Raw genomic sequence first — 27,096 nt, 5'->3', positions numbered from 1 at the left:
CTATATATATATATATATTATAGTTAAAAAATCAATAACAAAAATTAGTCTATTTTTTATTAATTTTTTTATTTATCAAACATTTCTAATTTTTATATAACACACATTTCTTGAATTATAAACTTAAATAGCATTTATATTAACATTATATATTATTCTAGAAGCTTTTTGAAGAAGGTTCGTTTAGCAGGGTTGCCTGGTACTGAAACAAAACAAAATCACTTTCCTCTACACTGAGTCACTAATAACCCACTTGGAGCCACTTTTCTCACTTCTTGTTGACTTTAATTTCTTTATTTCCTCTTATCTTACCATCTTTAATTTAATTTAATACTTCTGCATTAGTATTCTCTTGTTTATAATTTTTAAACTATATAATGGTAATTTTATGAAAAGAATATAATGTACTAACCTATATTGTAGAGAACCTTTTGTTGGAAAAAAATTGAGAGATCAATATATATTCAATGAATTGATCTTCGTATCCAAGACATTTTAAACGTGAAGAATCACTCTTGCCGACAAAGTCAAGTCAAACCAAAAGGCTTCAAGTTTCTTTTCCATATATATTATACTAAAAGAATTATGTTATCAATGTAGGAAAGAAATTTCCCTGAAATGTCCATTCAAAAGATCAAAGATAAATATATTTATATTGCGAAAAATGAAAGCTGAAATTTAACTTGAATCTAAAAAACCTAGAATCGATAAAGGAAATAAAGTTTTACGATTTAAAAAAAAACGGTGAGTATTTTCGTTAGAGATATAATAATTTATGTGTTTTTTATTAGTTTAAATTAAAAAAAAATAATTTTATAATATACTATTAAAATTTTTATGATCTAAAAATTTAGATTTTAATTCTTGTTGATTTAAAAAAAATTAACATAATTCAAAAGTTTAAGCTAATCATAAGAAATAGATGAATAATTATATTTCTAAAGTAATTTTAGCTAACACTTTTAATGGTAGAATGTTATAAATTGTGGAGGTAAGTATTCTTAGAAAAATATAAGTATATGTATAAATATATATGTGTCCCATCAAAAAATTATATTTGTCTCATATTAAAAAAATATCTATTAAATTTTGTGTTAAAATATTTATTTTATATATATATATATTTTAGAATTAAATTTTGATATATTATTAGTGTAAAATAGTTTTACACATACATTTAATTATACCTAATATCATATCATAAAAAATAATTATCTTTTACATTGATTACATTTGTGTGAATAATCATCCAAAAGAATATATAATGTAATTAGATAATTGTGTAAAATATGTTATATCGTTAATACATTAAAATTAAGTTCTAATTTATATTTAAAAATATAAGATAAAAATATATATTAAATTAATTTAATAAAAAACAAAATATTATTGTAGCATTATTTAATTAATGAATTCATTTAGTTAAAGTTTATATGCTTACATTTTTTTACTCGACTTTAATATTTACTGATAAATTAAAGAATTTATATGGAACATCTATTTTGATAATTAGTTCTCAAACATAAATTAAAATAAAAATTAATTAAAATATTAACGCATTTTGTACTTTTATCTATCTAAGTAACTAATAATAATCACATTATTACTTATCAATATATCATTATTGATAATAAATAAATATATAATTATTTAATATTTTTACATTATTTATTTTTCATATGCTTTTAGTTGATATGTTTATAAGATTTTTTTTGTTCTTTTATATATTATATGTTTGCCCTTATTGCTTAACATTTTTGGATTTATTATTGACTATCAACTCATTTTTTATAATTTAATAATCTAATAACATACTTAATTTATATTTTTAAACATTATTAACTTATTATTAACAAAAAATAATAACAGTTTCTATCTCTCGCACTCTTGTTCGTTGTTATATCTCTTAACAATTTCTATATGCATATGTATTATTACTTCTTTAAATGTTACTAGCTAACATCTTGTTTTTGGTATATATTAACTGATGACCACTAGTGACTAGTCAACCAAATCCATTTTATAATCTCCATGAGCCAAACAAATTAATTATCATCTGACTTTTCTCATGCGACAATTACTTCTCCATATGTCGGATGTCATAAAATTAAAAAAAAAAACTATATTGTAGAAAAAAGATAACCAACTTGTTATCTTAAAACACTTCTCACATAGCGAATTTAAACTAAGAAATCAGTACTAGCCAGCTTCCGTTGTTGATCCTTAATTTGTTGTACATGAATCGTTAATTGCCTTGTTGCATTGTCACATCTCTAAAGTCTAAAAAACCTCTTTCTATGAGCATTGAATAGTTTCATGCCACGTATTCAATGTGAAAATGTCGGTGCAAACTAGCTAGCCTAGTTGGGTTAGTTTAACACTCTTGTCTTTTTCACAGCATGCATAATGACTTATTTGTACGGATTTAACAATTAACCTATGCTCTAAGTATACAAATTAAAGTTATTTTTAGTAATATAAAATTTTAATAAATTTAAAATAAATACATTGAGAATTAAATTTTATATTATTTTTTATAAAGAATTTTTTAACTGGTAACTTTGTCATATGTGCTAAACTCTAAAAAGAATAAATATATTATTTTATATCACTACTTAACTTTGTCCGTAGATATTATAAATTAATTCATTTTTGTTATAAAAAAAAGTGAGATATTCATAATATATAATATAGGTAAAAAATGAGTCTATTCATCATCAGTATAGAAAATAAGTTAAAAAATGTTTTCACCATGAATTATTTAATTATTTTCATCAAGATTAGAATGCACAAAGTATCCTACAGGTACAAGTTGCTGCACTAATTAAGACATAGAATAATTGGTTTTGGAATCAAAATTGGATTCTCTTCAATTATGATGGGTGGTGGCACCCCATGAATCCATGATTGAGAGCGAGGCTAACCAATAAGTCAATAACTAACTCATGCACAAGAAATTAAAACATTATTAGAATGAAAATTCAAACCTTGCTCTGGACGGACCAAGTCATTAGCCTTATTACAATATTGATCTCATTATTATATATATCTCATGTACCATGATATATTAATATAAAAATGGGGAAAATTTAATGTAAATGTATATATTTTTAACATGCATGGAGGTGTGTACTATATCTTTTTCATCTTTTTTTTTTCTACTTTACCCTTATTTTTAATTTTTATATATCAAAATTACTTAATAAGAGAGTAAAATACTTATTAAATTTGATTAATATCATATTGATTATAATTACTGACATTTTTCAAGAATAAGTTAATCTAGATAAAATAAATACATTATAAATTTTTGTATAAGATAAATTAAAGTTAATGTCTATCATTACAATAATAAAGTACCAAAAGTACTGTACCTTACATATATAGCTATGAACATGAAGTAATCATATGTTGCAATTTCTAAGATCAATAACTCTAGGTATGTTAAAAAATGTTACAAGAGAAATGACATATGATTAATAATAACAAATTCATTAACCACATGTTAATAATAATAACAAATTCATCATCATTATTATTATTAGAACATGGCATAACCAATAGTAGCATTCACATCCATCTTTTGAAACCCTTTTCTGACTTGAGACAAGTCTTTTCTTGCAATCTCAAACTCAGCTTCAGCAGCAGCAAGTTCCCCTCTCAATTTCTTCATCTTAATTTCCAAACCAACAACATGATCCACCAATTTCTTCAATTTCTTTGTTTTTTGCAAGTGAGCCTTCACACTCAATGCAGCCTCAACATAAGGCTGAAGCCAAGCCAATTCAAACCCTGAAGACTTCTCAAGTTCATCCCACAAACCTTGAAGGGTTTTTATGTCATTGTCATCAATGTCCTTAACCTTCTTTGTCTTAAGAAAGTGAAGAACTTGGCCTAATGATGTGAATGCCCATAACCTAAAAGCTTGAGTCCTATTCTTTTGGCTATGTAAAAGTGAAGGGTGCCATGTGCAAACTTCTTCTAACAATGGAATGTAATCTTTTAAGGCTTGCAAATCTATTAGGTCTCTTAGTCTTAGTTGTTTTTTTGATGAAGCTTGGATTTCACTATTGTTACCTAATAATTCATTTGGACTAGACCTTGATGATGATTGTGATGATGATGTTGAGGGGCTATTTGTAATTTCATCACATGAGGATCGAAGATTAGCATGATTTGTTGTTGAAGGTGGTGGATTATTAGTGTTATTGTTATTATCTAAGATGGAATAATCATCATTGATTGGGTTTATGATGTTGGTGTCTAGAGGTGGTGGAAAATTGGAGACACAAATGTGTGCTTCAATGATGCATGTGTTCCTCACAAGGTAACCTTGTCTATGGTCATGGAAATCTTTTAGATTCATGAAGAATGAACCCCAACATCTATGTCCTCCATTGAATTTCTGTTGTGTGTCTACAATTCATAGGTAAAGGGAAAAGGGAAAAAAAAACTCCAATATAAGATATTTTATTTATACAAACATAATCTTAAAATTTTCACAATATCAATATTCTATTGTTCAACATCATTAAAGAGGTATTTTAATATGTATTTTGTATTAGTAGCTAATTTGATATATATTTAACATGATTGTAATACATATAATAATTTCATATGACAAAATCAATAAAAAAATTAAGTATGTTTAATTGTTTATCTATATTATTTTGGTGAAACAATAATCTAGCACACTTGTTTGAGAATATTAACTGTTTGTTTTATCACTCTAAATCTTATGATTATTTTTATTGGAAGAATAAAAATCACTCTAAATTTTATATTTTTCGATTTAAAATAATGTTACACATTTGCTATGCTAATACTATATATACAATAAAATCAACAACAAATTAAGAAAATTAAACAACTAATAAATAAGATTAGACATGGATAGGTGGCTTACCCTTCACAATTGACTTTCTTCTATCAACTTGATTGATTAGAGCCAACTTGAAGAAAGTGTTTCTTGTCCATCCATAAGGAGGTAAATTATCAGCAACCATTAAATACAATGAAAAATGATTCACATCGTTCCTCACTGGATGCACAACAAGCTTCCTATCACATAAAAATCCAGACACATACATAATACTTTAAGTTAAGAGATATTAATAAAATTTCACAAATTCAATAGAAAATAAAGAATAAAAACTTGATACATGTTTTTAATTTACTAGTACTTAATTATATTACCATGTATAGCCACGTATTTTGAAAGCCTTGGAGCTTAATTTGGTGATATCTTTCTTTGTGAAATCTTCAATTTTCCATGTGAATATCTCAAAATCAACACTACTTCCCACCTTATTTCTCATTCCGTTTGGTGCATCTGGCGGCTACTATGAAAAACTAATTTATGACAAATAAAAAAAAAACACAAGAAATTAATTATTAGTTCAAACTAATTTAAGAAAAATAATTAAAAAACACATGAAAAATTGAAAATTACTTAATTATTTTTTCCAAACAATAAAAGAAATAAAAAAAAGAAAAACCAATTGGGGGGGAGGGGGTACCAGATGTTGGAGCATGAAGATGAAGCTAGAGCTTTGAGTTTTAGGTGGTGATGATGAACATGAATATGATAGTTTGGAATGAAAGAAACTGATGAGAGAATAATGAAAGAGAAAGAAGTGATTGTTTAATGCTAGAGTGGTAATATATTGTGAATTAATTAGTCAAGTCAACGAACAAGATTCTTATTATGCAAGGAAGCATGTTAGCTAGCTTAGCTTGTACTATATTTAAATTAATTAATTCAAGGTGATAGAAATATCAAGGAAAGAGCATGAGCAGAATTTGGACGTTAGGGGTCACTTCTACTGTTCCACAATAGTATATTCTGACCCTTTTATATATTAAAAAACACAAAATAAATTTTTAATAATTAATGAGTGATTTGTGAGAATCCTAATAGGTAATTAAAAAATAAAAAATATTCAGAGCTTGTTTTCATAAAATAATTAATACTAAATCTACTTAAACTTGTTTAACAGATAAATACATCAGGGATGTTTTAATTGTTTGATGTGTAATCTAGAATTTGAATAAGCTAAGCATAGGTATACCTCCTTACCTGGATAATAATAACTTTTTTTTGACAGAATGAAAATAAGTCAACAATAAAATATGTAGGTTATTAATACACACCTAGCTAATAGTAGGGATACTATTATATATTTAATTTTAATGTATTGATTTTAGAAAATCATTTAATTATATTTATTTTTTTATAAATATTTACATTTTTTATATAAAAATAAATTTTTTCATTAACATAATGTTATATAAGTAGATATTTATTTAAAATTATTTTACACGAATTGTACACTAAAATTAAGTTCATTATTGTATTATTCTTTTTCGTTTGATCGGTTCACATTTCAATATATAACCAATTATCCGATATGAATCTTTATATGTATATTTTTATTAGCAAATTTATATTTTCCAAATAAAATACAATTATATTCTTTAACTACTTGATGCGGCTGTTCTGTTTTATACTTTTATATGCATTCAATCTTTATCATTAATTTGTGTGCTAACAATGACATACAAACAGATTGCAAATTATAATAGCTGTGGTCCATTATTTCGTGTTAGATAATGACCATTATAGCCTATATTCAATTCTCTTTTCTGTTTTTCAAAATAAAATAAATAGATTTGATATGATAGCTGGAGTCTAGGGGTATTCATGGATCGGATTTGATCCGCATATTCGCAGTATTTATCCGAATCCAATCTGATCCGATTTGTAAGGCTTTCGGATCGGATCGAATCGGATCGGATCCGCACATTAATCGGATCGGATTGCGGATTTTGTGTCGGTATCCGCATATCCGATTTGCATATCTGCGTATCCGCAAAAATAAAGAAATAAATAAGTAAATAATCTTTTTATGTTTTATTTCAACTAATAATTATCATATATGTTGTATTATTTTTTAATATTTAAGAAAAAGTATGTTTAATATTATTTTAAAAGTAAACATATTTAAAAGAATAGAAAAAATGAATTTTATTGATATTTTTTTAATAAAAATAAGCTTTTAAAAATATTTTTGTATTTTGCGGATATATTTGATATCCGATCCGATCCGATCCGCAAATATGCGGATCGGATCGGATCTAACCTTAAAAACTGCGGATATTAGATTCGATCTGATCTGATCCGCAGACACCCTGCTGGACACAATGCTAATCAGATCACCTCAGTTCTGTTGAATTTTTCTATATTTATCAAATTTTTCCAACACATTAATTAATATTTACCTACTATTTTTCGGGAGGTAGAAAATATTTGAATACATCATTATTTTCGATTTATTATGTGGTGATGTGTATTACACAGAAACACTGATTTAAATAGACATTAGAACTGGTCATAAGTATATATATAAATTCCAGAAGAATGCGAAGTTAGAACTGGTCACATCGAAAAGTAAACATTCTAATTCGCATAACAATCATGTCATTTGTTTAAGGTTTTGCATATGTATGTCATGCACTATATCATATAAATCATTTAATTTAGATTATTCAAGAACTTCATCATAATTAACGATCAAACTGCAAGTAGTAATAAATTTACATAAAAATGTGCCCATGAAATCAAGCAAATTAAATACTAAGTTCAGTCTGTTGTTAAATTTAATTTGACTTGAAATCTGATAAAATACTTGATATATATAATTTTTACCAAAATAAAAAATATTAAAAAAATATTTTTTTAAATATTTATATGCAATATACTAAATTCAATTTTTATAATAATATTTAAATTTTTAAAGTATTTAAAATATAAAAGAATATTTATAATAAAGTATAACAAATTTAAATTTTTTAATAATTATTTTAATTATAAAAAATTATTTTTATATTTATTTATATTTTAACACAAATTTAACAGATTTATTAGATTATTTTGTGAACTTGAACATGATTTATTAATAAATTAAATCAGTTTAAAACTAAAATTATTTTATAACAAATCAGACAAAACCAAATATAAACCAAATTATAAATCCTAACAGGTCACCTCACCTTTTTCTACTCTTAACCATAACTACGCATGAACCCTAATAACCTTAATTGCTTATTTCTATAAATACTTGAAAAATAATTGCCTAAAATCAATTAAGTATTAGTCGAAGTATGTTTATAGGTATCACCCAACTTTTCATTTTGGAGCTTGTTGCAACTTATGATTTCCAAATTCTTAGTTACCAAACAAATATGCATTTGTAACTTTTTTGGTGACTACGTCCATATAGAATTTGTGATAGCAGTTCGGAATCTTCGTATCGCGAATCGCCATTAATATATATTACGTAATAATTAATATTATAATATAATTATTTGTTGTGGAATATACCAGCATCGTTGCTTATAGTATTCCTTCAATTTCGGATAATATTCAAAGTAAACTAAATTTTGTCTACATAAAACACTTGCACCAATTTATGGTTGTATGTCTCAATATTTAATATAACTAGTCAAGGTAAAGAATACATATCTTCATATAATTGCCAGGATGCTTCTCTTATGTTGAATATTGTTACAAAATTTGAGAATTTAAGGATTTAATTAATTAACTTAACTAATCTTTGTCGGTTAATTAAATTCATAAAAATAAATAAATAAGTATTTATACAAGCTTTTGGGGGGTCCTTATATATACTCATTGAGTCCACAAACCGACTCTTAAGTATTTTTTAAAAGGATATATTTGGGTTGCGTCATATAGACATGGCAAATAAAGGATGTATTTTAATATCAATTATTATTATATGTTTTTTAACGTTTGTTCTGGTGTGGAAAGCCATTGTTGGCAACACTTTTCTTCAATGTTTTACACGTAGTCAATCTTCATGCATGCATATGCCTTTGCTGCTGCCAGGTATCAAACAGTCTTCTGGAGAGAAACACACAAAAACAGAGTCTTAAGTTATTTATTTTATTTTATTTATTTATTTATTTGGATCTACACAGTTATCCAATATATATTCATGAACCTCGATATGTTTGTTTTGAGTTTGGGAATAATTATTTTCTAAAAGCATTAAATTCTTTTTCAGAGACAATAATTAAGAAATAGATAATATCATTTATGAATAATAATAATAATAATAATAATAATAATAATAGTAATGTACAATTAAATGTAGCATAACTTGTGTTGAGATATATTAATTAAACTTGGTTTTTCATTATGTGTATTATAATTAGGGAAACATAAGCATCAGAGCCAAAAGAAAATGGAAAATCTGAATCAACTTTATTATGCTAAAAGGAGTAATCACATGGAGATGCACAAAGAGGCATTACTGAATGCAAGAAACACCATCATATTAGTTGCTGTTTGATTGCAACTGTGACCTTTGCTGCTGGTAATTGGTATTGCTCCTCCTGGTGGTGTATACCAAGAAGGGCCAATGAAGGGGAAGTAAATGGTGAGTAATACAACAGCTTTTAAGGTCTTTGCAATAAGCAACAGCATAGCACTATTCACTTCTCTATCTATAGTCATTGTTCTTGTTAGTATCATTCCTTTTAAGAGGAAACCACATATGAGACTATTGAGTATAGCTCACAAGGTTATGTGGGTGGCTATTGCATTTATGGCAAGTGTTTATGTTACAGCAACATGGGTTATCTTGCCACATAGTGAAGGGATGCAATGGTTATCTGTTATGCTGATAGCACTTGGTTGTGGCTCTCTTGGGACAATCTTCATTGGTCTTAGTGTGATGCAGGTTGAACATTGGCCGAGGAAATCCCATCCCGATCCCTGATAGTTTTTCGAAGGAGCACGAGACCCCAAACAAAAAAAAAATATCCATTTCAGCCCCTGATCATGATATAGGACTGTGTTGTTTGCCATGACAAGGAGGTGAAAAGGAACTCTCAATAAACTAATACAATGCATTTTTCTATTTGGTCTATGCAGGGCTTCAGTTTTACTCCTTCCTAGTCTTCAAATTTATTTGCTTAAAACTTTCTTTGTTTTGAAATATACACCTCAAGCAGTGGAATATTCTGTGATTAGAAGCACCAAGTAAAGTCGAAAGCTGAATGTTCTAATTAACTAACAATGTCTAAGCTAATAAAATAGTTCAGCACAAAGAGGAAAAAAGAAACTTGAATGAGAGAAACTCAAGGCATGATCATAAATAAATAATTAAATACAATACAAAATCCATATAACTTGAATGAGTCAATTGCATCGCAGTGAAAGTAGTCCCATTTCTCCACACCTAGAACTGACTCAACTGAGTCATTCTCATACTCAAATACTGCAAAAAACAAAGCAAATTAACATTCAGAAGTTGCATAAGTCTAAGTGCAAATTAAATGCCATAGATAGTCCCTCGCAGCTGTGGTACACAGCATGATGAAGAGAATCACACACTTAAATAGATGTGGCATGCTTTATTAAGAATGGATGTTGAAGAACCAAAAAGTGGTGGTAAATCAATGCCAAGTGTACTAACGTGCGGCCATTATTGGCGGTTATGAGTTAAGTTGGTCAAAGAATGGTCGACAACCAACATCACATCTGTGGCGGTTTTCGAATATGGCCGCTGCTATAGCTAACGTTCCTTGCTAGTATAGATAATAATGAAAAAAGTATTAATTATACGATGTTTCTTGTCTGATTTTATTTTTGTGACGGATTCTTTTGTCTGATAATGCTGAAACCTTCAAATTATATTTCCTACGAAATTTAGATTTTAGAATATGAAACTAGAACTAGAGCAATTAAAAATGGATGCAGCATCTATAATGGGTTTTTGGAAGCCATATCCTGTTGACAGAAGTGAGAAGTATCCATGCAAAACAAGCGCAAAAGATTTTAACCAAAAGAGAAAAAAAACCAGCTCCAAAGATTATCTAAGTACACTTTCCATATTCTGTTGACAAAAGTATTCGACTCGAAAGGATCACAGAAATAATGAAACAAGCTCACATACAGCATCCTCTTTGATTTTAGAGGCTACAATTTTCATTCCTTTTACCATTTAACAGAACCACCGTAATCTCAAATACCTAGAGTATGGCCAGCTTTACAGAACCATTGATGAACCTGTAGTTAATATATGATATTCCAAAAACATAGCTACAAAGACTTTGACCTATAGTTATCCAATAAGAATGAAACATTATGAAGAAATAAATTCCAATCACTAGCATCTAAAGAGTAAACATTCCAACTCAAATCCAGAATGCATGCCAAACTTCTTAACAACATTTGTATAGCTGAAAGAGTCACTCATTGCTAAAAACAAAACAGAATGATATAGTATGATCCATCATTACAGCTCATCTAGACTCCAAACATCAAATCCATGATCTTGGACACCAATGATTTTGTTGGAGAAGCAATGGCTCCTCCAGTTTGCCGGGCACTTGAGTTGCCATTCTGCAGATAGTAGGGTCGAGATGAAGCTTTCAGCGTACTTGATTCTGAATTTCTAGCAGACGGTAGAGGTAAGGGCATAAATCCCTGATGGTTAAGCCGTTCATCCAATGCTTGACGTTGCATGGGATCCAAGGGTTTCACACCAACTATTAGGACTCCATTGAGCTGCACTCCATTCTTGTTAAGGGCTTTCTGGGAATCAGAACGATTCTGCATATGCATTGATCTCATCAAAACAGTATGTATGCATAGTTTTGATTGATTGATGCACAACTATTGCTATTTAATCAATAAGTTCAAGTAAGGGAAAGATCGCACACCTGATATAAAATATGCATCCAATTAGCATCTCTAGGACCAGGAACATGTTTCAAAATTTCACCACATTTTTCAAACTCCCTTAAAACCAAATTAGTATCACCTGGAGAAAATCTGCAGGAGGAACTTGTTAACGAAATGATATCAGTATATACAATATAGAAACTAGATCTCATCATATAAATGAAATAACATCCAAAACATAGTTGCAAATTTGACAGGGCCTCGTTGAAAGGTGCAAGAGCATATTCAGCTTTCTTTGTGTGTCATAGGAAAATTTATGTTATTTTATTCACGCTTTCTTTGCATACATGGCAACAGCATAAGGTGCATAATCACAATGAAATATATATAGTGGAATAGGATTAAGGTACTACAATCAATAGTCAAGACTTAAATGCTGAAGTAAGATAGGCCATTACCCATAAACAGTCACCCACTCTTCCTCATTGAGATTCCCAGCTGGCAAAGAATTCCTTTGAACCTCTGGCCTTGCTACTTCCAGCTGCGGAGGGAGAGTTATAAGAGCACCAGGCTGAACCACACCCTCAACTGGTGAACTCCTTCCCTTTTCATCTTGTTCTCCGGCACTCTTTGCAGTTGTGGGTGACCACCAACTCAACCCTGGTGAGCTCTGCTGGCTTTGTTGCACCCCTCTTAACACATAAGATGTGCTGGCCTCGGATTTGCTTTTCAATGGAGTTGAAAATTCTCTATTTGAAGCTTGAACTGGAGTCCTAATATTGGATTTAGACTCCGGGGATATTTGGTAATCCGGTAAGCCTGATTCAGGAGAAAAATCTGACCTGTCTTCCAAGGTGAAAACAGGAGGAGGTGGAAGGTCCGAACCACCAAAATTCTCACGCCACAGAGCAGATACTGCAGCTGCCTGTCCCGGACTTGAAAACTTTCCTCTCCTGGCAGAAACGGGCGAGGCTAAATCCTGGAAAAACAAAGTCTGTCTACCAGACTTTGGAGTTTTGTGCACTGTGGTGCTCATGTTATATTCTTAATCTCGCAGAATCAAATTACTAGCTGCAAAAGCAAACAAAGAAAACGGCTGCATTAAAACAAAATTCGCTGAGAAATTCATGATAAGGATATGGATTCCCAGAATTCAATATAACTAGTAGATTTACCTTGCAGCTAAGGTAGCTAAAATCATAATTTATGAAGGTACAGGCAAGGGCTTAGTATTTGAAAACCCTATTATTAAAGTACGTATCAAAATTTGGTTCATTTTCATCAGAGAGCTAGAATTCTTGAAGAAGAAAGAAGCATCCAAATGCAAATGACACAATAAAAGTGTCATGTAAAGTGTAAGAAATCAGAGAATAAAAGGAGGAAAGAATTGTGTTGAAATTAAAATTTTCAGCTAAGAATCAGAGACGAACACTTTGACTTGAATGAGCTATCTGGAGCTGCAATTAGGCATATAAAAGGATCGAAACCGCGACAATAAAGAGATGAAGATGAATTCAGAACAAATAAAAAGTAGTTGCAATGAAAAAGGATCTACGAGGAAACGAACAAAGGATTCTTAATCCAAGTTTGTGCTGAGAGAAAGAAAGAAAGAGTACCTGGAAATATGGGAGCGAAGGTTGAAGAGCGATGCAATGGATTCAGATTTCAGAAGAGACGAGATTTTGAGTCCAATTTTTGGGGGGTTTTAGAAAATTTCCCTCCCAAAATCAAACCAAAGCGCTCCTTAGCTCAACTCAGCTGCTCCGTTGCAATAACGTCTCAACTCTTTTCTATTATACTGTTTTGTAGTATTCATTATTCAATTCAAAACCCTAATCCACCTCTCTTTCTTTTTCTTTCCACTTTTAATTAACTTGCCGACAAAACAGATTCAAATCATAGTTGTTAAAACCGGTTCAGTGATCGAACCGGTCAAATTATTAAATTTCTGATTCAATTGGTAAATTACGAATTGAACCGGTTAATTCAATTTTATTTAAATAAAAATATAAAATAGTCAACGACTTAAAATTAAAATTGAAATACATATTTTCAGTGATATTTAAACAACAATTAAATCTCAAACTCTAAAAATAACTAATATAAAAATAGATATAAAATTAATTAGTACTGTTAGAATAATATTTTAATTTGATACAATAAGATTAACAACCCATAAATTAGGAAATATATCATCTCAATTTTTTTTAATAATTGAAATAATAAAGTATTATCTCTCACCATTAATTTTATAAGTGACACTAAAAATAAATATGAAAGAGAGAGAAGAATAAAAAGTTAAAGATTATATTTTACACTCTCAATTTTTTTTTAACAACTGAGAAAATTCATTCCCTATAAACTATGTCCAAGAAGTAGTATCTATCTTCATATGATGTTTTTGGGATGACAGTGTTTCTAATGAAGCCATCTTAAAATCTTATAAAAAAAATTCAATCAACTAATAGCAAAACAAACCAACATCATTACAGCAACAACAATAAACAATCAACAAAATTTATAATCAGTGAAACTAATTCATAAACCGATTCAGCAATTAACAAAACCATTGTATATTTAACAATCAAACCACATTCATAATTAGCAAAATTTCTGTATATTCATATTCATAAACTAATTCAATATTTCAATTTAACCATGGCCATATTTATTTCTAATCAATTCATAAACCAATTAACAATAAAATTCACAACAATAACATCAATGAATCAAACCTAAAACAAAAACTAAATCATCACATGTTGCAAGGACAGAAGGTAGACGACGAGCAGCTGCTCAGGAAACAAACAACCACGGAAGAGAGACGAGAGAGAGATGAAGGCGTGGAACGACGAAACGCGAGCACTCACCAGAAAGCATAACTGCAAGAAGAAAGGCAAGAGACAAGCAGTGGAGCACATTAGACATTGGTGCTGTAATGGCAGACGACGACATGCTACATGGCTACAGGAAACACAGCTCGAGCATTCAACAGCAGAAGCGCAGCGATATGCAAGCGACTGAGCACAGAGCAAAGACGGAAGAGAAAGACGAGACACGACTCGTGAGCACACAATGCTGAGGATCCGACGAGAAACGCAGCGAAGACGGCAAGTATGCAGTGGCGATAAACCAAAGTGAGCGGCCAGCGCCGTCCATATTTCTCAAACTCGCCGGTTTACCGAATTTTTACAAAACGTAACCGAGTCAAAAGGGTTCTCACGAATTTGTTCCTTATCCACTCCAATGTCCAGACTGGACCGACCTAGCATAGGGTCCGTTCGAAATTTTTTCAACTACGATTCAAATTGCAAGTTTGCAACATTATCATATATTAATTATCCAACATGGTTTTTTATTTAATCCCCAATCTTTTATTTTTTGGACATGAAAAATATGGAAGCCTAGTCTCTTCTTTTTTTTTTCTATATAGACACGGGTCAGGCTAATCACAAATTATTGGGCTCAAAACATATCCATCACCTGTTTGGATTTAATTGGACCATTACATTTGGACCCATTCAATTTCGTGATACACAACTCTATAACACATCAAAACACACGCTCTTCTCCACTATTTCAAATAAAAAGCGCCGTGTGGCCGAGGCATTGCACCAATGGCCAATATGTTGGCCTCACAGAAGCCACATCTCAAGTTCGAATCCCAGCTACAGCTGGGTAGTGATGGAACCTTTAGTGTGTGTGTGTGTGAATAGGTGTGTTGTGTAATCTAGGATTGGGAGTTGTTCAATCCATTAACCAAAAGAAAAAAAAATAAAAATAAAAATAAAAAGCGCCGTTAAAACCCGTCAATACACTTTTTTTTCCACAATACTGAAACAGAAAATAATAACGATAAAAAAATAAATCAATCAAACTAAATATACCCTAATTTTCTTCAACCCCAATCTTGGATAAGCTGGTCTGAAAACATTATCATCGATAGACCATACCTGGAGTCACAATCTATATATTATGTAAACAAATAAAAGCAAAATAAGAAATTCGTAAAGTACAATCATCGATATTCAGATAGCAATACATCTGTACAAACTAGAGTTACAAGATTAACTACCACACTAGCAGTTATCCGAAACCACATGCACGAACAAAAATATAAGAGTTCACCTGCATTATGAGATGGGATAAAAATGGTCAAAAATGAAAATTCAGGTCTATCATCCTTGGATGCAATAGCCCAAAATTGACACCTTTCATCCCAAAGTTCAAAATTATAATACTAAATCAATAAAGGGCTCAAGCGTCCAAATTTAGCATCCTATCCAAACTCCATTTCCTAGTGTTGCAACTTGTTACTGGCCTGCAAAATTGTGTTCCAATAAGCAACGCTACATCTACTTCACTTGCTACTCCTGAGCCCGAACCAAAAAAAAAAAAAAAAAAAAAAGAAAGAAAAGAAAAGAAAAGTGAGTTTGTCACTATTACTACCAAAATTGCCACCAAACCAACAAGCAGAAGTTAATAAAGATAAAAAAAAATGTTGTCACTATTACTACCAAAAAACCGAAGCATTGTCATTCAAATTTGCCGCTTGAGTGCTTAATAAAACTGTTAAGGATATAGAGATTTCATAAGGTTCAGAGCAAACACGCAAAAGAATATTCAAATAAAAGGGTTCAATACGAGAGTATGACGATGACATTTTCGTAAGGGGGATGATGAGGCTACTTCTATTAAATATGCCATGACCCAATAACCAAATACTCCCTTTCATTGTCTGGAAACATTGATCTTCTAAATGTACCGCTCCAAATCGACAGTATTTTGTAATATTTTGTACATTAATCTTCTCATGTACCACTCAAACAGACAATTTAATTGTGAAAGAGAGAGATAAGCAGTTAATACTACTTGTAAAACACACATGGCATTAGAATATCGTACTATTTCAGCAGTATGCATTAATTTAACTAATCCAAGTGACATCCACAAACCTAATTAATTAGAACCTCTCAACAAAACAAAACAACACACACACATCAACTCATGACATCTGGCAAGATATTGTTGACAAGTGTTTTATCAAATAAGATGATCCCATCAAACATTCAACTAGAAGTTTAGCATATGGCAAAGGGAAAAGCAATCTACCTCTTCATTCTCTACTGCTATCTAAATCAGCAGCCCCTGCTGCTTTGACATCAATGGAAAAAGCATACTCCTGATCACAGCCCAGGTATGAATCGCACATGAAGTAAAGGGTATAGGATTTCTTTCCAGCATCAGCAGGAGCAGCAAACTCCAGTTTGGCTTTTAGCTTCCGCTGAAGCGAAACCCGTTTAATGGCAAGCAACAAGTTGTTTTTGGTGTCACCAACAACAAGCCACCATCCCTCCTCCTTGGATTTTGGATACCTGGGAGCATCAACAGGTCCTACTTCTGCCTGATCCCGTTCGAGAGCGACTTGTATTGTGACATCTTCCCCAGCCCGCACGTCGTCACTGTCTATCACCTCATATGACAAATCAATATTGGGGAAACGATTACAAAATCTGGCAATATCAAACAACTGGGAATCTGACATGCCCAACAACTCCCGCCTTTCATCATCGTCCATCTCTAATAAATCAAACACAGTTTCTATACTCTTCCCTGGGTTCTCCTGGCATTTCTTAGCCAGATCCTTAGTAAAGTGAGGAAGTTGTAATAGCATGGAGTCACGTTCCCACATTCCTTGAGTAACCATTTGACTAACTTCCATGGCCAGAAGAGCCAAGCTTAGCCAACCATTACTTGATATTACATCTACCATTGACTGAAGCAATCTATTTGCACAAAGAAGAACCTCCCTCTGGTCCAGTGCAAGATTTCCCCCGACAAATTGCCTTGAGAAGTGGGCCTGCAGCAAAGCATTAGCTTTAACATGTGGGTCTGTGACTCTCGGGTTTTCAAAGGAAAACCTTTGGTGATTAATTAATCTGCGAACCACCTCTTCCTCCCCGGGTCGTATTGGAAGCTGAGCATACTCAGAAGCTGAAGACAGAACCTCCAAAAGACCCTTCATTTTTGTCTTTGAAGTCAATGATGACGAAAACCGCTCAATTGTTGTGTAACTGATGTAATAATATGAAGCAATCATACCAAGATTGAGTGGAGAAAGATCCATGTCATCCTCGATGAGAACACACTTGCTCGCTTCCAAATCACTTAATGTATTTTCCACAAGCTCTGAAAGGTGATCAGAAAGATGTCTGTGACTAACTCCTTGTAGATTGTAATAGTTGGGATTTTGTGTGAGACGCCTGTACATGAATGTCCATGTGAGATAATCTACAGCATCTTGCTTATTCTCAATAACCCCAGCAACAATTTCAGCATTCAGGTTATCATGCAAGAAGTGATGAAGGTGGCTCTCAACAGGGAAAGCTTCATATAAAAATTTCTTATAGTATTCTTTCCGGGGTGCATGACACAAGATGACACATTTCCCAGAATTATCTACCAAAGGCCGGCTGGCATGACCCATCATCTGCAGAAGATCAGTAACAGGGTAATCTGACTGTGCATTTTCACGCCCATCGTAATACTGTGTACCCATCACAACTACCAAGTGAGCCGACAATGTCACTCCCCAACACATAGAACTACTCAAAACACACACCTGAATCCAGCCAGCTTCAAACAGTTGGGTCACAATATCATAATCCAGATTGTTTAAGCCCTCATGCAAGTATCCCACTCCGCCTTGTAATGTTTCTTTCAACATTGCATCACTAATCTTGTCAAGAAAAGGTTCAAGCTCTTCTGAGGACCGCAATAAGAATGGCTTCTCTGCACCGTCTGCACTCGAGTATGTAATCAGATCCACAGCTGTCAGCTGCACATGCTTCCTTGTAGGCACAAATACAAGAGCAGGTTTTGCATTCTTGGCGTGCTGAACAATTGCAGTATAAGTTGGTTTTGTCATTGCTTGCATCCTTGCCTCAAAATTAGCAATGTCTACACCTTGAATGTGTATTTCCAAAGGTACAGGACGAACGCCGGGGGGAAAATTGAAGAGACCATGGGAAGTAGCTCCAATCCATTCTCCTAGATCCTTGGCATTTGCAAGAGAGGTAGACAATGCCACAATACGAATCTTGTTTTCAACCTGACTAGCAATATATCTCATCCTCGAAACAATGACTTCTAAAACAGGACCACCTTGACCTCCAATTAAGTGGAGTTCATCAATGATGAAAAGGCTAACCTGCTGCACATGTTTCCTTTGTTTCCAGCGGCGGGATAAAGCATCCCACTTCTCTGGGGTGCTAATGATAATCTGACCTTTCTCAAGTAGCTTCAAGTCAGCTGCTGTTTCTCCAGTCAATTGAACCACCTTCAATTTAAGACCACCTCCAAATTTCCTCTCCCAATCACGATACCGTTCCTTGGCCAGTGCTTCAATAGGTGCAATATAAACAACACGCATTACACTATCAGGCCCTTTTTGATGATTCCTCAAAATAGCGAATTCTGCACAGATGGTCTTACCACTTCCTGTCGGTGCAGCAACTAATACATTGTCATCAGAATTATACAGAACTGTGAATACTTGGGTCTGGACAGGATTGAAATGCTTGAAATCCTGATAAAGTGCTTCATACGATGGATTTCTCAATGCAGTCACAGGCAGTGGTTGCAGATCCAAGAGTTCAGTTGGGGGAGGGTACTTTTCAGGTAAGATAAGGTGCCTGAAGGAAACAGGTAGAACAGTTTGTGATCCAAGCCATCTATCTGAAACAACATGGATGAAGTATTGAGGAGGAAGAGGTTCGTAGATTGGAACTGTGAAATTCAGCGTATGATCCTCATCAATAAACTGCTTTTTCAGCATAAAATTCTCATGATGAAGGATATATTCCCCATCATTGTCCTCAACAATCACCCAAAAAGGCTCAACATAACCATGAATTCTGTCATCCCATGCAAAATCCGGAGTTATCGTGAGTTCAACCCTCAGAACTGTCCGAGTAATAGGCTGCACATGAGCTGCAAGGTTCAGTTTTGGAAACTGATGGATATATTTATGAAGCATCCTTCCCATCTTTGGAGCACGAATGAGTTCACCTATCTCTTGTGATGATAGGTCATAATACCTCTCCCAAGCCAAATCTTTCTTCTCCAACTTCGTTAATACATCACTAGGGATACCATTGAACTGACGAAGGGGTGTTTGGACACTCCACATCCTCTTGGTCACCATCTTGCACAAGTTCAGAGCCTTTTCAGCCAACTGTGCCCATCTACGTTTCAATACAATCTCAAAAAGAGCCCGCAAAAGGCGTCCAGCACTCTGAAAGAACAAATAATAAAAATCAGTAAAATACTTGCAAATTACAAAAGTCAGCAAGACAGGGAAATTTGGCGTTTTTTGCTGTGTTTTTCTGTTTTCATTTATAAGAATTTTAGAAAACAATTTTCAAAATTAAATTTTGGAAAACATGGAATTTGCATTCTTTTTAAGTGTCCTCTAAGAAAATTGACAAGAACTGAGATATGAAAACATGGTGGCATGCCCCATAATTAAGCTGAACTTCTTTCTTTTTCTTTTCAACCTTTCTTTTAAATAGTCCCCGACCCAAAACCCCTTTATCACTTCATCCTCACAACTGCAAATGTTGCCCACTTTGCCTCGCTGCTTCCAACCCTTGCTGGCACTGCCTCCTGCTCCGTCGCCAGCACCACACATGCCCCAAGCGACCACTGTCAAGCATTGTTGCAACAGTTCCCTTCTTCCTTTTATTCTTCATATGTATTAACAGTAATTTCATGAAATTGTAATTTTGAGCCTTTTGGTATTTTTGTCATTTCCTCCCTTTCAACTACTTGTAGTTGCATTCATAATGAGGTTAATTTTCTGTTAGGGAATTAATAATGGATATGAAAAGAAAAATCAGTTTGTAGCTGGGTTTGCATTCAAAAAAAAAAAAGAAAAAAGAAAAAAGAGATCAACTTAACTGTACTCAGTTATAAAATACAGGCATGTACATACAGGGAAAATTAAACGTATTCTAATATCACAATTTATTTTGAAGTTCATATAAAATATTTTTTAGTTCATAATTTTTTAAAACAATGACACGTAATATGATGCATAATAAAATTAAGTTACTTTTTTAGTTACTTTAAGATATTTCACGTTTAAATTATTTTTAAATTGACATTTACTTTTATTTTAAAAGTTTTAACAGATTGAAAATTGGCAAATCAAACAGATTTTCAACGTTCCCAAGTTTTTAAAGACAACAAAATATAGTCAAACCAAACATGTTTCCTAGAACTTGAGAATATGAAAATAAAATCTGTTTCAGAAAATGAAAAAAGAAAATGTTCTTATTTCTTTAACAAAACTGACCATTAATATCTCAATAGTATAGAACACATTCTCACCTGAGTTATGAAAACCATATCAGATGTTAGTGAAAGCCCTTCAAGCTTTAACTGTGAAATGTATGCTTGAAGCAAAACATTGATTTTCGCACTTGGCTCTTCCAAACTCTCCTTGATGGGAATGGGAACACGGTCCAAAAGCTTTGCTAGCTCCATCTTCTCATCCTGCCGTACCGTCACATACTTGAATTCTTCACTCAGTGAGAACAATCGGCATAGCTCTATGTCTCCCATCGTAGGCTTCAAATGCTCGTTATATGTGGAGATGGTTCCATGTGTTATGTAGTAGTAACTTGCAATGCGACCCAAATCAGTGACCTGAAAATACCCAGTCTTCCTGTCATACTTCACCAAATTATTCCTATCCAAGATGGTTGCAGCTGTATGAATCTGCAAGATTTCAATCAGAGATTAAGATTAGCCAATAAACCAGTAAAATATTGGAATGGGCAATACAAGGATACACATCTAAAACATCTGCATTAATATCACCCAAATTCGTCCACCATATTATCGAAAGAGAAAATCCCAATTCCAGGTAAAGGAAACAGGAAATTTTAGTAGTGAAAACAACAAATTTTTCCTCTAAGTGAAAAATAGAATGGAAACCATGTGCCGTCTTTGTAACTAATTCTGGACGCATGAAATAAAGTAGAAAGCATCTTCTGAAAGTAAACAAACCTTAAGTTTCTCAGCCAATAATGAACTAGTAACCACTTTAAACAATTCTAAACAAACCATTAATTGACAAGCATAAATATGACTAAAGACACAGTCCATACATTTCACACACAAAAAAAAACAGATATACAATTAATCGGAAGAAAAAGAAAACCCATAATAAATAAACTAGTGTTGGGTTAAAAGATAAAAAATAGCTAAATAAAACAAACCAAATAAAGTCAAAGAAATCAGTTTGGTTCAGGTAAATGATGCATAACGACACAATGAAAGCATATATTGCAGCGCAACTTCAAGTTTTTCTTGGCCGATGAAGATCTAGTACCCTTTAAATAATTCTAACATGACTACAACGCCCATCCATATATATGTCGCATGCACAAACATAAAAAGGAAAACCGGGGGGGTTTTTTTTTGTTGTTTTTGGGCCTTAATAAATAAACATAAAAAGGAAGTGTCAAGTTAAAACTTATAAAAACAAACCAAATAATGACATCCATCTTTTTGGTTCATGTAATAATGCATTATGATACAATTAAAATTTATATTGCAGTGATACTTACCAAATCAGCTCTTCTTTCCTCCAATAATACATCTCTTGTCAGCGCATCAGGTTCTAAACCATAAAGTGAAGGATTCCGCACCATGCGGACATACAAGTAAGTATATCCAAGCCAATGACAGGCTTCTCTAGCATTTTGGACAGTACCAAGTACAATTTCTGCATTCAGCTGATCAGCCAACTTGGACACAAACTGGCTCTCAATAGGAAGTTGCTGATTCATAAGTGAGAGGTAATACTGCAACTCACTGTGGCCAGTAACAATTATTCCTTCACCATACGAGTCATACTGGGGCCTTCCAGCACGACCCAGCATCTGCATCACATCAAGAGGGCTCAGTTCAGTCCATGCTCCCTTCTCCGGACTGTAAATCTGTGTTCCCTTAATTATCACCGTGTGAGCTGGAAGATTCACACCCCAGGCAAGGGTTGCGGTGGATACCAAAACTTGCACATGCCCATCAGCAAAGAGATCCTCAACAAGCTGACGATCTGTCCTGTTCATACCGGCATGATGAATTGCAAAACCGTATGGCAGAAGATCCTTAAGATCATTGCTCTTCACAAGGTCCGTATGAGTATGAAGAATCTCCCGACTTGCACTATCTTCTTTAAGGAATCTAGCAAGAGTATCTTTTGCAAGAGCAGTATCTCTGATGGCTTTAGCTGTTTTAGCAGTTTCTTTCCTTGAATGTACAAATATAAGAACTTGATGTTTTCCTGCCACAGCCATAACTTTCTCATAGCAAATATCATTCATCAACTGGAACCTCTGAAGTGGCTTCTTTACTGTGATTCCAACATACTGTTGAGAAAGGGGAACAGGCCTATAACTATTATCAAAATAGAACAACCCCTTATCCAGTTTAACTCGCAAGAATAGTGCCACATCTTCATAATTAGGAAGGGTAGCAGACAAACCCACCAACCGAATATGCTCTTCTGTGGCTTCAATCTGCCTCACTGTTCTAGCAACAATGCTTTCAAGAACAGGACCTCTATTATCATGAAGAAGATGGATCTCATCAATGATAACTAGTTTCACAAGCTGTGTGTAAGTGCGATCTCCTGACTTCCGAGTGATAATATCCCACTTCTCAGGTGTTGTTACAATAATTTGAGTCTCCTCTATCTGCTGTCGGGTTAGCGATTGATCTCCACTGAGCTCCCTAACTTTAACATCATAACTCTGCAGCCGATTGGATAAATTCCCAACAACCTCAGCTACAAGGGCTTTCATAGGTGCAACATAAACAATTTTGTATGCACTATGATCAATTGAACCATCATTTGGATTTCTATGCAGGGCAATCTGCCGGAGAATTGTGAGGACCGCCACATTAGTTTTACCAGCCCCAGTTGGAGCACAAAGAAGAAGATTGTCAGGCTTGAAAAGAGCAGTCTCGTAAACCTGGCTCTGAACCCTATTCAACTGTGTCATTCCTTTAAAGGCTGGTTGTGCCCAGTCAGGCATAGAAGATATCTTAACAAGCTTCTCATTCTCCTTAAGTGGTTTAGCCTTCAAAGCTGGCACATGAATTTCTTCATAACCCTTGCTGAGATGCCTATAAGACCCATCTGGAAGGTCACACTTCTTTTTTGCCATAAACAAACCACCTTGAGCAAAAGCAAGGTTATCTAGATCAATCATCTGACGCTGACCTTTCAACCATCCACTCTCTGCATCTCTATCAGCAAGCCCCCTCCTGCTCCTCTCCCTGTCCGTGTTCCCCTCACCACCAGTATCGTCCCTCAACCGACGTGCCTCTTCCCTTATACTCTTCTCCAAGTTCTTCTGCCTCTCCTTCGCAGAGGCCCTTGTTGCATGCAACTGTTCCAAAATAGGCTGCAAATCTGTCCCCTTCATTTCCTCCTCAATCTTCTCTCTTTCCTCCTGGTCCTGTGCCCTTGCCAACTTGGTACACCACACTATCTTCAGTCTGTTCCTTAAAAGGAACTTAATGAGACTGAACTTATCAAACTCAAGATGGATCAACAGCTTGTTCTCAACTTCTCTGTCATCACCTTCAGCCAGAATCTTTAGAACCTCTTCAGCGAGTTTCTGGCACTGCTGTGGATCAATCTGCTGCTCAAATGCCTGTGAAATCTTCCTCTGCAGCCAATAGGCATCTATATCCTGTACATTGAGACTCATTCCCTCATTTGCATCCTCCATATCTTCATCGTCAATACCACCACCCATTTGCATACCACCTGATCCATTCGGTTCGGCAACATCATCCTCATCCTCTTCTTCCTCTTGCACCTGATCAAGATCACTCTCATCATCGTCATCCTCATTCTCCTCAAATTCCACTGCCACACCAACATCATCATCAAGGCCATCATCGCCATCCATAGCCGAGGTACCATTGGCAGCATCAGACCCCTCCTGAAAGTCTGTAATAAGCTTCCCAATAGAAACCAGCTGGTCAAATACTTGATTAGGAATAGGATTCAAAAGCTTCTCAATTTCCTTCTTCTTGTCCGGATTCTTAACAGCATCATTCTTGAGCACTGCAAGAATCTCATCAGCCGCACCGCTAACAATGCTGAGCGGCTGCCCGCCAAGCTGCTGTTGAATGACACTCAGCATGGCCTCATAGGCAGCCCTAGTCTCTTTGGTCTTGGGCTGATACACGCCTTCCTCCGTGGCAGTGAGGACACTCTCTTCCTGGAGGCGGCGGCGCTTGCCCTGTCGAGGCAGGGGCTCGGTCAAAGGGTCACGCTCCTTTTTCTTCTTCTGCTTAGCCTTCTCAAGTTTCTCATCCAGCTCGGCGGGCCTGCCACGGTAGGCCCGGTCACCAAAGCTCCTTGGGTCGATCTTCCCCCACAGTGACTCGGGTTCACCAGTGGGTTCGTGGGTTTCCCGGGGACGCGAGTCGGTGGTGAGGACCAAGCTCGAGTTGGCACGGTACTCATACTGCTTGAACCGTGCGTGTGCCTCCGCACCACCACCAAGGTGCGACATTTTTCTCTACTCTCTTTAAATCCAAGTTAAAATCCAAGTTAAAAGAGAGAGAGAGAGAGAGAGAGAGAGAGAGAGAGAGAGAGACCCTAACCCTGCAAAATCAAAATTGAAAGCAAAAATGGATCAGAAAAGTCTTAGATACGACCAATTGAAACAAAACCAGGCAACATAAGAAAGACAATAAGATTGAAGTAATCGAAAGAACAAAAAAGTAATAACAAAAGTGTCCGACTATGGAAACGGTAAAACCCTAATGCTGAAAAGGTTGAAGAGAATAGAAAAATGTAATACCTATATTGGAAGAGTGAATATCACAGATCAGCAGAGAGATATGACCGGCAGCGAGAGAGTACAGAGGTAGCCACCGAGACCCGGTGAGTAGAAAGCAAAGCAGCAACAGAGAGAGGGACAGAAAACCAGAGGAGATTAGAGCAGATAGCTCAAAGGTAGTAGCCTTGTTGGAGAAGGATGGAGGAGAGAGAACACATAGAAGTAGCCGCAGTGAAGAGAGGGTCGAATTGGTAGAGTATGTGAGCGTGACAGAGCGAGAGAAAATTAGGGCTTTGGCAATGGCAAGTAAGTGAATGGGGTGGTGCGGTCGTGTTTGCACGAAGATGGTGATGGAGTAAACAGTGAAAAGAGTCGGTTTATTTGGATGGTCGGTCGTGAGCAGTGTAGAAGCAGAACGGGTTAAAAAAATCTAGTGTGTTTGAGAAATAATAATAATAATAATAATAATAATAATAATAATTAATTGGGAGATGCTAGTGTGCTGAAAGAAAGATCCTTCAGCAGGTGTGGGTGTTGCATGTCTGAAGATGGTGAAAACACGTGTCCCGTTAGAAGAATTACTTTTTTTGCATGTGTTGAAGTGGAAGGCATGTGGTGCAGCAGAAGGTCCCACAGTCAGTGATAGTACGGGAATCGAGGTTGACTAATTAAATAGAGGATAATGCTAGGGAAACAATGGAATATGTGTACAATGGCTACAATGAATTCTTTAAAAGGCCCAAATAAGTTTAACAAAGTAAACTAGCCCATTAATAATCCTAATCTTTTTTAGATGTTTAGTTAACCATACCTCAAATTTTTACAAAATTACATTTTTCCCCCAAATCCCAATACAGTAAATTGAAACCCTTTTACCCCCTATTCCAAAACCCTTTCAAAGCTTGGTGAAAAGAAGACCCGTCAGCGCCGTCTGAGAAGGAAGACCCCTCATCTCCGGAAACGGCAACCACGGTAGGCGAAAAGGTTAGGGAACCGCACCCAACGTAGCCGTCGAGACCACCCAACCGTGACCGCCCGAGAACGTCGCGTATAACACGCCGTGATCGCCCGAGAAACTCCGTGCTCCGCCTCTGATCAGATCCGAAGGGAGTGAGGCGGCTGAACATCCCACCGTCGCCGACCCGGAGTGTGTTCGCGGTGTGCCTCCGACCAGAGCTGAAGCATTTGAGCCGTTGCACTCGTGTGGGCACCCCCGTCGCCGGTAAGTATCTGTAGTTGTTCATCTTCCAACGGTTATAGCTGTTGCATATCGTGTTAGAGATAGATATTGTTGATTATATGAGTGATTAACCATGGTAAGGAAGCTATGGGTTCGATGGTATCATCCCGGAGATTGTGGGCTAGGTAGTTCATTTACGTTGTTCTAATTCATGATGATTTAACTTTAGCGCGGGAAAGAACCGAAAAAGTTTGTTCGTTTTGATTTCATATCATTTTAGATTAATTTTTTTCCTTTTTTTTGACTGTATCTGTGTGGACCATGTG

The 27,096-nt window shown here is 34.4% G+C and overlaps 3 protein-coding genes across 4 annotated transcripts; all 3 read right to left on the bottom strand.

Annotated features, from left to right (window-relative positions):
* Positions 1–3,358: 3,358 nt before the first annotated feature.
* On the bottom strand, positions 3,359–5,707 carry LOC107476013 (MATH domain and coiled-coil domain-containing protein At3g58270-like). Its single transcript, XM_016095729.3, has 4 exons — positions 5,520–5,707; positions 5,197–5,352; positions 4,907–5,061; positions 3,359–4,416 (listed from the first exon to the last, which is right to left on the bottom strand). Exons 2-4 carry the CDS (start codon positions 5,316–5,318, stop codon positions 3,542–3,544), a joined length of 1,152 nt encoding a protein of 383 aa, XP_015951215.1. The 5' UTR covers positions 5,319–5,352; positions 5,520–5,707; the 3' UTR covers positions 3,359–3,541.
* A 5,257-nt stretch (positions 5,708–10,964) lies between these two features.
* LOC107476012 (nuclear pore complex protein NUP35) lies at positions 10,965–13,544 on the bottom strand. 2 transcript variants are annotated; one of them, XM_016095727.3, is made up of 4 exons: positions 13,330–13,544; positions 12,172–12,784; positions 11,752–11,875; positions 10,965–11,641 (listed from the first exon to the last, which is right to left on the bottom strand). In XM_016095727.3, exons 2-4 carry the CDS (start codon positions 12,747–12,749, stop codon positions 11,336–11,338), a joined length of 1,008 nt encoding a protein of 335 aa, XP_015951213.1. In that variant the 5' UTR covers positions 12,750–12,784; positions 13,330–13,544; the 3' UTR covers positions 10,965–11,335. The 2 variants fall into 2 exon arrangements, with proteins under 2 accessions (XP_015951213.1, XP_015951214.1); XM_016095728.3 differs by having other exon boundaries at positions 11,752–11,863; positions 13,330–13,540.
* A 3,035-nt stretch (positions 13,545–16,579) lies between these two features.
* Positions 16,580–25,990, bottom strand: LOC107476011 (DExH-box ATP-dependent RNA helicase DExH12). Its single transcript, XM_016095726.3, has 4 exons — positions 25,612–25,990; positions 22,351–25,412; positions 21,107–21,496; positions 16,580–20,009 (listed from the first exon to the last, which is right to left on the bottom strand). Exons 2-4 carry the CDS (start codon positions 25,318–25,320, stop codon positions 16,830–16,832), a joined length of 6,540 nt encoding a protein of 2,179 aa, XP_015951212.1. The 5' UTR covers positions 25,321–25,412; positions 25,612–25,990; the 3' UTR covers positions 16,580–16,829.
* Positions 25,991–27,096: the final 1,106 nt, after the last annotated feature.

The sequence above is a fragment of the Arachis duranensis genome, chromosome 2 (assembly GCF_000817695.3).
Source record: "Arachis duranensis cultivar V14167 chromosome 2, aradu.V14167.gnm2.J7QH, whole genome shotgun sequence".
NCBI lineage: Eukaryota > Viridiplantae > Streptophyta > Magnoliopsida > Fabales > Fabaceae > Arachis > Arachis duranensis.
Note: the sequence above shows the minus strand (reverse complement) of the source record. Positions and strands in the feature narration are given on the sequence as shown.